Genomic DNA, 12,444 nt, shown 5'->3' on the forward strand with positions numbered 1-12,444 from the left:
CTGCTGTAAATTATTTGTAGTAACATACTTATTAATATTTCGGACAATCTTGTGCTTTTTTCAAAAATTTGTTTATTTGTTGATAAAAAAAAAATTAATTTGAAACTTCTTTGAATAAATGGACATCCTATAAATTTAAAGTTTTTTTTTTTTTTCATTTTTGGTTTATTTACTTTTTTAATTCAATTTTCACCTCAAACAAGGCATAGTGCCACTTTAAAGTAGGGGGCTACTATCGGGGACATAAGTTGCAGGGGTATTACGTAGGGAGTTTAGCAGCAAGATGTCTGTTCACATTACACTTGAACTTCTGCATGTCAGTACAGTTGGGAAAGCAGAATCCCGGAAGGGAGTTCCAAAGTCTAGCAGTTCGTGAAAGAAACTATTGGAGTAGAAGGTTTTCTTACACCTAGGGATCTCTATTGTGAAGGGGTGGGATTTAGCTGCTTGTCGGGTTTGTCGGGGGTATTCATGCCGAGGGCGGGTACAAGTGCTTGTAGTTCATCAAAGCATTCACCTTTAAAGTACTTGTAGAACAGGTAGAGGGATGCAACATTTCGTCGATGGGACAGATGCTGAAGCTTAGATGACAGTTCAGGACCTATCAGGTTGGCAACTCTCTTTTGAATCCTGTCAAGGAGTGAGAGACAAGTAGCAGATGCACCAGCCCAAATGTGACAACTATACTCCATACATGGGCGAATGGTGGCCTTATAAAGGTACAGGATACTTTTAGGTAAAAGTAGTTTTCTCGCACGGTAGAGACAGCCCACCTTCTTTGCAGCAGCCTTGACAATGCTCTCAATGTATCTATTCCAGTTCATGTTCCCTGTAAACGTTAGGCCAAGGAGTTTTTTTTTCTTTTCTTTTTTTTGTTGTTTTAACTATAAACACTTATAGGAAATTCCTTCTTTAATGATATTCTTGTGTTCTCATACACCCAACACTAATAAAAGTGCAACATTATTGAAGAAGTTAATACAAGTGTTCCTATTTATGTGCCTCCCCACGACGGCAGAGTTAGACACAATGTCGTTTTTTAATGTGGGGAAAATCCAGCTCCCCAAAAAAAGGGCACTCTGGATAGGAACAAAAATAAAAATTGTCTCAGTCATGAAGGATTTCTCATCCACTGACTGAAGGCAGAAAAGGTGAAGTGTAGCATCAGAACAGGTACTATACTGTGATCTTGGCCCGAACAATTACAAGTGTTATTCATAGTCAAAAAAACAATATATATAGATAAGGAAAAAGAAAAAATATTCTTAAATGCAATGGATGGTCATTTATTCATACAAAAGTTTCCGATTTAATTTTTAGCAAAAAATACATGTTTTTTTTTTTTTTTTTTTGTAATTTTTTTTTTATAGTTGTTTTTTTTTTTTTTTTAACCGACAAACTGTTCAAAATATTAACAATTGCATTAACACACATAATTTAAATGCTTTTATATTTTTGGTAATTTTTTTTTTCTTTTTTTTTTTTTTTTTTCCAATGTGAAGAAATTCATTTTTAAAACCCCATATATATTTGGTAAATCCGTGTATTCCTTTGTTGCAAAATGTCCTATACACACATACATATACGAAAAGCAGCGATTTAACAGGTAACCAATAAGCTACCTAAATATTTCACTAGACAATTAATCTATACATATATGCATGGTAATAGGAAAATATAGCTATAGCAAGTAAACTACAAAGAAGCATCTCGCAGAAAATTAGGCTAAATATATATAGAGAGGGAAAACATTAAGACACACACACACATTATATATATATATATATATATATGTAAAATAAAAATCAAGGAAAAATTAAGTTTATAAGCTCCTGTAAACTTGGGAGTAAATATAAATATTAATATTTATATAGTAATTCCAACCAAATAAAAAAGTTCAATATAACTAACATAGGAAATAGTGCTTTCCATAAAAGAACGCAATTAAAGACTGTAAATTATAATTTAGAAGAATTTATTGGTCAGCAGGATTTTTTTTTTTTTTTTTTTTTTTTTTTTTACACGGTAGTCACCACTTATCAAGGCCCGGAAGCCACTCAGGGATAAGGGTTACTAAAAAAGAAATATTAAGACTTCCTTAATTTAATTGAAACTTCACAGATTAAGGAAACCTTAATTTTTTTTTTTTTTGAGCATCCTGTCAAACAATAAATCCTTGTAAATTATAATTTAGTCTTTAATTGTGTTCTTATATATATAGTGAATAAATGAATAGAAAACTATATTCCAAAATTCATGTTGACCATCTTATAATTTATTCCTTTAATTCGGTTGACATTTACAATTCTTGACAGTATCTGTTTCGTAGTGCAATAATTGTAAACGTCAACTGAATTAAAAGAATAAATTATAAGATGGTCAACATAATGGATTTTGGAATATAGTTTTTGTCATTTATTCATTATATTGCTCTGTAATTACATTGAGCTTCTTAAATAAGAATACATATATATTATAAGAAAATATATTTCTACAGAAATATATATATATATATATATAATAAAGTCCTGTCTGTTTGTTCAGAATTTGGTTAATATATACAAAAGGTACACCATTTCACAGATTAGATTTTAATACTGAACCCCCACCTCAAAAACAAAAAAAAAAACGGGCACTTATATACTTTTATTCCTGCATGATTTTTTATATATATATACCATTTATTCAAAAAGAATAAACATTCAAGAGGTTATCTTATTTGCATATTACATTAAAGAAAATGTGTTTTAATAATCAGCTCTAAATTTTTAATGTAAATTAGTAATAGAATCGTTTTAAGTATTCTATTTAGAAATATAACATGAAGTTGATTTAGTTAAATTTTTAATTTACATTTAATTATTATCATAACCAACATTTGCCGAGTTTAAAAATGGAAGTAAGTTTACATTTAACGACGAGTTATTTTAAGCTATGCAATTTTATTTCCCTGTTTGAATTTCATAGATGAAGATGACTGTTTTGTGCTTCCAAAATCCCAAAATATCGTAAACTTTCAGGAAAATTGTAACAACTTAGGATATTTGGTGCATCTTAAATAGTATGTGACTAAACCTTCCATCCGGCAACGCCGGGTATGTACAGTTAATATGAGAGAGCGAAATTAGCATTGTATAGAACATTTGTTTTTCTTCTTACATTCTACGAAATCAGATGCATCTGGACAACAACATATAAATAGTCTATCCAACAATGTTAATTAGAATCTAACAGATTTTTTTTGTTTTGTTTTATTAATTTATATTGCCTATTAAAGCACAACACCCGTGTGAACTATGAAGTGTGTGTGTGTGTGTGTGTGTGTTTGTGATGGAGAAGGGTAAATAAAGAGTGATGCAAGACCCTATAACTGCATGGAGATCCCTTATAAAAACCATTAAACATTTACCACTATTTTGAAGCAATAGAAGTGGCCGGCAACGAGGGCGGGCTAATTATTGAAAATAGACAATCAGTGATGAAGCTACCAGCCGGGAGAAAGCAGACAGCAATAATAATAATAAAATATTCAATGCAGCATTTGAAGAGGAAAAAATACAAGACGAAATAAAAATTTTAAAAAGTGGCAATGAAAAACGATGGAACATTTATAAGAGTTCTTAAAGTAAATCGACCCAAAAGAAGAGTGTTTGTTGTCTTGTTGTCCAAAGATCTTATTTAATTTATATATATATAAAAAAAAAAAAAAAAACTAAATGTAATATCAAAAAATAGCAAACAACTAAAAACTAAAAAACAAAAGAAATCGTAAATTTTGTTTCAGGATATTGATCATAAGCAAAAAGGAAGCTTTCCAGCAAAAAGAAAAAAAAAAAAAAATTTACACTCAAAAGATCATATTTAAAACGGTATTTGAATCATCAGATATTAATTAAATTTTGATATTCTTTTTAAATGAATAACATAATTTATATGAAGAATATTTTTTGAAAGTTGGTGTCGTGTGTTCCACACTTGAATGTCATGGTGACAACTCTTGCCCTTGGCAACAGGAGAAATAAACAAAAATGCAAAAATAACAATAAGCCATAAGCGAAGCACAAACTTAGATGTGGATGTGTATCTATACGAAATAAGATTTGAAATAAATATATATATATATATATATATATATATATTTATATATATATATACACCCACACACCCCAAAAAATTATTACAACGATAAATATTAGTGGTTTGATTTTTTTGATTTGTTATTTTATCGAAAATGCCTTTTAATTCACAAAAAAAAGTTTTCTTTGTTTTTTTTATATATATATGTATATATTTGAAAATATATACTAATCAGTAAAACATTTTTCTTTTTTTTTTTTTTTTTCTTTTTTTTTTTACTAATATTTATCTTCTGATGGAAAGATCTTATCTTTAAAAATCCACAGGTTAAAGATTTTTCTGTATTATAATTCCTGGTTTTGAATGGATCAATAGATATTGTAATCTATTTATATATATATATATATATATATATATATATATATATATATATATATATACACACGCATACAACACACAAAGGTGAAGCTAATAATGGTCTAATGTTGTTATATTTTTATCGCAGCAGCAGTAGAGTCTATTCATAGAGAACAATAATTTATCCAATCAGCAGTGAAGCCTAGCTACCTGCATTTTTATGAATAGATATAGCAGATAGCCATAGGATAATTATACGAATAAATTTATTTATTTTTTTTATTATTATTATTTCTCTTCAAGATTGAAAAAAAAAAATACAAATAAGCCACAAAATTAAGCATAGCATAGGCATATATATGTACACATGTAGATATGAACGTACTTCCCATCGAATTTTTCCAATGTGACAGAAAAGAGAAACATTTTAAATAGGATGAGTCCTTCTTTTTCTTCGGCTCCATCATGTAAGGCCAGCACAATGGCAGACCGTTCAGTGGACTACGAGCCGAGGGTTGTGCCCTGACCGCTGCAGACTGCAGTATTTCGTCCTACAGATGACGTAACGCAGTCATGTGAGCTGGATGAGAGCCAGTGCATTTGTCAGACTTCTAGACTTGCATCTTCCAAAGTGGAAGATCCAGAAGCGTCTAGCACACGTGTCTAACAGACGCGCACATGTTGACACTGTGCTACTACTGTACTGCTGCTGTTAGCAGGGAAGGGACAAAAATCAGTGAGCCATGACCACACCTTATAATCAGGCCTTTGGGTGCTTTGATATGACGGGCGCATAAAAAAAAGCTTCACTTTAAATATTCTTTTATATCTTAGGAGCACAACTAAAAAAAATAGCTCTCATTTTCTTTTTAGTTCGTAAGCACGAAGGAACCATAATAGTTGACTTTTGGCTTCAGACTATAATTCAAGCCAGAAATTACTTTCTAAGGTACAAAACCGGCTTCGAAATCTAGTGGGATAAGACATTTTCTCCTTCCTTCTTTTGCTTTGTCACAGAAGAGACATTGTGAGTCTATCTCTGCTCTATCGCTATTTTCATGATAGGTGCTCGACCGAGCTTCTATTTATGTTCCCCTATCCCCCGTAAAATATTATTTACAACAAACACTCATCTACCTACAACAACTGTCAACAAAGAAAAGTTATATGTATGTATGTGCATGTCCAGGTAAAAGTAAAAAACTACACAAGACACACCCACAGGGTTGATATATTCTTTTTCACTATTGTCTTGGACAAAATATAGCCACTTTTTTTTATGTCCGTTCTTCTGGAAATTAACAGCAACAGAGGCGAAGTGATGAAGAGGTTAGAGTGATGCATTTAAATTGTATTATTTGGATTCTTCGGATTACAGTTCTTATCTAGAGTGTTATTTTCTACGTTTCGATCGATGTAACATTTGACTTTCTTCAGAACCATATTGTCGAACTCTGGAATCTTTCCCCCAAGCTCTAAATTCCGTGCAGATTCTCCTGAGTTCGACAGAAAGATTTCCCCCACCCCGAGTTCGACAAAGATCCCTCCAGAGTTCAACAGAAAGACCCCTTCTCCTCTCTAGTTTGACAGAAAGATTTTCTGAGTTCGATAAAAAGACCCGAAGTCCATAGAAATAGTCTCATAGTTCGACAAAATACACTTGAAGAAGATAGAACGTTACATCAACTAAAATATTGTGAAAATAACACTCAAAATGAGAACAGTAGTTCGAAGAATCCAAACAATACAAATAATCTTTCCTCATCCCAAAAACATGATTTTTAGTGTTATTAAGTAGTAATTAGTAAATAATTATTATTTATTTATCTTTTTTGGAGTTGCCAAAGAAAGCAAGAAAAGACTGATGAGGATGAAGTGAGAGGAGACAGAGAGAGGAGGAGAGAAAAAAAAGAGAGGATAGATGTTATTCTTTAACTCTGATTTTGCTGCCATGGACCATAGGTAGAGGACATATAGCAAATGGTCATCCATCTGGTACTGGTCAGGCTCCACACCGCTTAACTTTGATGATCTAACGATTATCTATATAAAGGGTAAATGTCTGTACACCGTTCCAATAACAATATTATAAATTGACCTTCTGTTTAACACCATCCTTGTGAGGAGGTAAATAAAGACTGCAGAATTAAGTAAGATTTTTTTCAACTGATTCTTCACAACTCAAAAGTAGAGAGCTTTAATCTGCAATTTTTGCAAGAGTTTTTTTTTTTTTTTTTTTTTTTTTGACTGACATTTTTTAACACTTCTTTTAAACCGACTTCTGACATTTGGAATGTTTTTAGAATTATTACAGAAATCGTTAGCACCTTTCCCCACCACAACAAATTCAATCAACCTTGAAATCCAATTTCCTAAACGTTTGTCTTAAACTAAAATGCTACTAAAATATCTCTGCAAATATCTGCAATTGTCCACTTTCGCTAAATCAGAAACTGCTAAACATATTGATCAAACAAGTTGATCTAATATGCAACACTCCTACACACGAATCATTTTTTATGTGAAGAGAAAATAATCTACATTATCTTAAAAGGCCAAAGTGTCATCAAGCAGGAAATGAGATCAATAACAGATTAAGATAATCTTAAGTAAATTAAAGTGCAGATAATACCAGCAGTAGCTGACGTGAAGTATCAACATGTCTTCTCTAATTATAACCAAGAGAAAACACGTGTATTAATTTCATATATTACCATCGACTATTAATTTCACAGACACAGATTTCAGAAATTATTAATTTCAGAGACCTGTATTAATTTCAGAAACTATTAATTTCACAGACACCTGCATTAATTTCAGAAAATATTAATTTCACAGACACCTATATTAATTTCAGAAACAATTTCACAGAGACCTATATTAATTTCACAGGCACCTGTATTAATTTCAGAGAGACCTGTATTAATTTCAGAGAGACCTGTATTAATTTCAGAGAGACCTGTATTAATTTCAGAGAGACCGGTATTAATTTCAGAGAGACCGGTATTAATTTCAGAGAGACCGGTATTAATTTTAGAAACTATCAGAAACTATTAATTTCATGGACTATCATAGACTCCATTCAAACAAAGATGAGAAAAATTTCACACTTTTTTTAACAAAATAAATCAACAACTAAAATAAGAAAACATCTTATCACAATATATTTTTTTACCTTTTAAAATATTTATCAAAATTAAGTTTTTTGTCTAAAAATTGTTTATTGCATCAAGCGACAACAATTTTCGTGTTTCAGAATTTTTCGGTTATTTGAATTATTCAGACTACTACCGAAGATGGTAGTAAGGATAAGCTCCCTCTCCCTAAAAAATTCCGTCATGGTGTGCTTCTCAAATAGCCTTTGACAACCAAGTCCAGCTACTGGCATTCTCGTGTGGCTTAGCTAATAAGCCTGGTGAAACTGTTTCTACCAACTGATAGAAGGGCCAAAGGGGGTCCACTGGCACCTTAAAACCAGTCATTTGAGACAGGTTGGGCTCATCAACTTTGGATAGTAACTCACCTAGAAGATAACCGATTCAGAACCTAGGTTACCTCGCGGGATTACCCCATCAGGGAGGGTAAGGGAGTAAACCTTGACAGAAAATTCAGAAATGGAGTTTCTAAGGTGGCCTGACTTTATATTATCATCCCTGCAACCTCTGTGGTGCAGTTATAGACAAGTTGTATTGATCCTATCTTTCCTTGAGAGTAACATCCAAGATGAGAATAATTCAAACAATTTTCACTTATCAGTAACTAGTGCGACCTGTGGAAATTCCACAATGGACTCTTTCATATGTAATATATCGATGTTGGCATTCTGTGGATGTTCAGCGTCAATGGAGACACCTTGATATTATTGTAGTTCTTTTGTTAAAACTGCAAAAATTATCTAATCTAGCAGGGACACCCGGTGTAACCTGGTTGTAAAAAACGCTTAAATATGATATTTTTATATATGCAGATTCGATTCTTATATATTATATACAGTTGTAATTTTAAAAATAAAAAATATATCTGTATGACTTGGATGCATCAGCATGAATCGAAACCAAAATCACAACTTATGAAGCAAAAAAATATCTATAATCTTATGAATCTTTTTTTTTTTTATATATTCATATTAAAGACCCTTTTTTCTATCTACTTAAAAAGAAAATACAACTTTGTTATATAGGCATTGTGGAATTGCACTCATTTGCTAAAGATCTAGCTAATTTGCATATTCTTTTAAACATTCATTTTAATTATTTGTTTTTTTGGTTTTCTTATGGGATGATCACCTTTTGTTAACTATTATGTATAATTATATCCATGCAGATATTCTACATGATTTATACTTGTATAATATTTGCGTAAAAAGGTTATAGTAAACACAAACCTCTTTCTATATATTTATGTATGCATGTATATATTTGTTTAAAAAATTTTGCCTACCATTTACCGCTGGAAAAATGGTGGGATCGTTCTATCGATCCGGTAGATATCTCACTGCTGATGCAATTCTCTATCTATATAAGAGCCAGGTACGTCCAAGGATGGAATATTGTTGCCACATCTGGGCAGGAGCTGCTAGAAAGGACTTGTCCTGCCTTGATAGAGTTCAAAATAGACTTCGTAGCCTCGTAGGAGATGTCCTTTTCTCTTCCTTGCAACCTCTATCTCACAGAAGAGATGTTGCGAGTCTGTCTCTGATGTATCGTTATTTTCATGGAAAGTGTTCGACTGAGCTTCAATCTATGATCTCCTCTCACCAAACTTTCACAAGAAACACTCGTCTAGCTGTAAACACTATCAATAATTCCCCCCACTCTTTATCTGTGCCTAAACCTAAACGTAGATTCCATGAACAAAGCTTTTTTCTTAGAACTGCACGCCTGTGGAATTGTCTTCCGTTTTCCTGCTTTCCGGCTGACTACAATATGGGTGTCTTCAAGTCTAACGTAAATAAGTTCTTGATGAGCCGTTCCATATAAGTTATCAAATTTACCAAATTTTCATTACTAATGATTATTATATTGTCCAATTTCTACTGTACACTCTTTAACCCTTATCCTTGAGTGGCCTCTTGGCCTTGATAATGTGTTGATGCCTATGTAAAAAAAGAAAAGAAAAAGTCAAACGTGAACAAGTTCTAATTGAATCGTCCCCCTAAGTAATCCAAGTTACAAAATTCCCACTGTTTACTATGCTAAAATCACAATGACTAATGTATACCTATTAACCCTTATCCTCGAGTGGCCTTTGGGCCTTGATAAGCGGTGGCACCCATGTAAAAAAAAAAAAAAAAAAAAAAAAAACTCCAGCCAATTTTTGGTCTACAGACATGAAATTTAATATATAGGGTATTTGAACCTATGCAAAACTTTATATTTGGGTTTTAGCCAGTGAAAATCGGTACTTAAAAGTGTGAAAATTAAAAAAAAAAAAAATAGAATTTGCCAGGTGATGGTCGAATGATGGCATTACGAATATGCATGTGTAACGCAATAGCTATTGGTTCATGTTTTAATTTTTAGCCTTGTAGCAAACATGTCTTCATAGCTCAGGCATTAATGTAAAAGGAAAAAGTAAATCATAAGCTAAACGTTTTGGTTTTGATTCTCAGTAGTGGCACAAGAGTCTTTTTTTTTTTTTTTTTTTTTACTTTATAAATCATTACTATATATTGGATCCAATATAATAAATACAAAATCTGCATTAATCAAAATATCATATTTAAGTGACTATGCCGGGCGGCCTGCTAGTATGTATGTGTGTGTGTGTGTGTGTTATATATATATATATATATATATACTAGCAAAAGTACCCGTCGTTGACTGGGTTCAAAAACAGCCTACAGAAAATGGGCTCTGATTTATGAAAGTATGATAGGTTATGAAAAGGAAGGGTTGTAATGAGATAGCTTCGAATTTGGGGGTATCAAAACCAAAGCAAAATATGATGAAAGTAAAAATAAAATAGATAAACCCCATAATTTATTATACCATACCTGTTCACACTGAAACACTTATCACAACCTTGTTAAACTTTGTGACATATTCCCATTCTATGGAGGTTAGGCGCGAACGAACACCCCATAATTTTATTATACCATATTTCTTCAAACTGAAACAATTATCAAAGTATACTTACGCAGATAGATATGAATAGTCTTTATTAAAGTTTGTGCCTATTTCCATTCTATGGAGGCCAGGCACAAACGCAGACCCCACAATTTTATTATACCATCCCTATTTAAGTTAAAACATACTTATCAAAATATTATGCACACCTATATCAAAAACACTTGTAAACGTTTCTTTTTTTTAATTTTTAAATTTTTTATTTACATATTTTGTGGACCAGGCGCGAACGCAGATCCCACAATTTTAATGTACTACTGTTCTACCAGATCAAACATATCCATTCCTGTGTCTCGATATATCTTGTATCATTATATGTAATCAGTTTTTTAAAATAGTCAACCATATAGCAGCCTATTTGTGACCAGACACACACACACATTCAGCTTTATATTATAGATATAAAACTTGAGTTCTTTCAGCTATAATCGAAACTGAAACCAAAACTTATCAAGAACTCTTGGTCCAACTAAGTTGGTGGACCAATTATTTATTACAAGAAAATTACAGAAGAAAAGATTTAAGCGTAACACGCAAAACATACACGCTATCGCAATTATATACAGATAATCAGATTCAGATTAAAAACCCGAATTCGATTATTACTAAATACTGAAAAACTTTAAAATAAGGAGTCAAAGTTAGCGTCGGATATTTTGGAATGTTAGGCGTCAGAGTAAGATTCGCGTCTTATGATTTACAACTTTGTTTTCATGAGACTTGAACTCAGCTGCTCCTGATGTTATATACTCAATTTACTTCCATAGTGTTATACATCATTCATGTAAGCATTCGGTTTTATGTCTATTTCACATGCTGGCATGTGTTGGACAGATCTAAGAAACTGACTTCCAAAGTAAGCTATCTCTAGCTACTTCCTTCCATGTTTTCTTTAGCTTTTATCTTAACTGAAGCTGCTACCTCAACTGTTCTACAATACCATTAATATAAGTGTGTGTGTGTGTGTGTGTTTGTGTATTAGTGTTGGAACGATTAATCGTGAATCGGAAAAATCGGGATATTTTGAGAAAATATCTGCACATGTAACATATGGTTGTACAGTGATCGGAAAAAAATAACCATTTTATAGTTAAATGTTTAGAGATTTATAAAGAATCGGAATCAGAATCAGTAACTGCATCGGAATCAAGAATTTATTACGGAATCGGGAAAAATATTATAATCGTCCCATCACTAGTATATATCTATGAAAAAGTGAAAATGTTTGTGTGTGTAAACGCGTTTTCGTGTATGTCCAAGAAAGGCTTTTTTCCGAGAAGCGATTGTGTGTGTGTTTGTTTTTTGTGTATGTCTTCAAAAGGCTTTTTTGGCCGTGATTCTTGGTTGGCTCACTCCTTCTAAAAACTTTTTATATGCTGACTAAATAATAATATCTACGACTAAGGAACTATGGTCGCAGCTATCTTTAATTTACCCAACTTTTACAAGCTATTTTCAAGATATTTTTTGATCACCGCGTAGCGGGGAAAACAGAAACCGGCTTCCAGCGCAAAACTAGGTCAAACATCATGCGACTTAACGTTCTCGCACCTGTTAATTTCACTTTATAAACGTCAACTTAATACACTTATCAATTCATCTATTCCCGTGGTCGAGATGGTTAAGTCGCAGGTTTTTTTTTTTCCATTTCCTTTCCACCTCCGCGTCAAAGATTCGGGGTTCAAGCCTACCTTTCTACTAAAACTTTGTTTTTTTCTTTTACACATCCAAACACCCGGCCAACGTTTTTTTTTTTTTTTTTTTTTTTTTTTAAAAACCTGGTTGTTTTGATCTACCCCCCCCCCCAACATACAAACATCCAAACACCCAGGCAATGCCAGGTACACCCCTCTAGTCTATTATACAAATCTCACTTGTCTGT

General features: G+C 32.3%; 1 protein-coding gene and 1 long non-coding RNA gene across 39 annotated transcripts in view; both read right to left on the bottom strand.

Annotated features, from left to right (window-relative positions):
- The window catches only part of LOC145241638 (uncharacterized), a 530,026-nt gene that overhangs the window by 262,393 nt on the left and 255,189 nt on the right, over window positions 1-12,444 (bottom strand). For 5 of the 38 annotated variants that reach the window (XM_080104758.1, XM_080104754.1, XM_080104753.1 and 2 more), the window contains exon 1: window positions 4,820-5,036. The exons of 31 other annotated variants lie outside the window; for them this stretch is intronic. In XM_080104758.1, the coding sequence (XP_079960884.1) occupies window positions 4,820-4,901 (82 nt within the window). In that variant the 5' untranslated portion in view covers window positions 4,902-5,036. Of the gene's footprint in view, window positions 1-4,819; window positions 5,129-12,444 lie in introns of those variants that run through there. 2 more of the 38 variants (XM_080104763.1, XM_080104755.1) reach the window with 2 other exon arrangements.
- LOC145241649 (uncharacterized) lies at window positions 6,699-8,902 on the bottom strand. Its single transcript, XR_013862594.1, has 2 exons — window positions 7,436-8,902; window positions 6,699-7,393 (listed from the first exon to the last, which is right to left on the bottom strand). It is a non-coding gene; the product is annotated as an uncharacterized LOC145241649 (long non-coding RNA).

The sequence above is a fragment of the Euprymna scolopes genome, chromosome 20 (assembly GCF_053919585.1).
Source record: "Euprymna scolopes isolate OS-2025 chromosome 20, ASM5391958v1, whole genome shotgun sequence".
In the NCBI taxonomy this organism is placed as follows: domain Eukaryota; kingdom Metazoa; phylum Mollusca; class Cephalopoda; order Sepiida; family Sepiolidae; genus Euprymna; species Euprymna scolopes.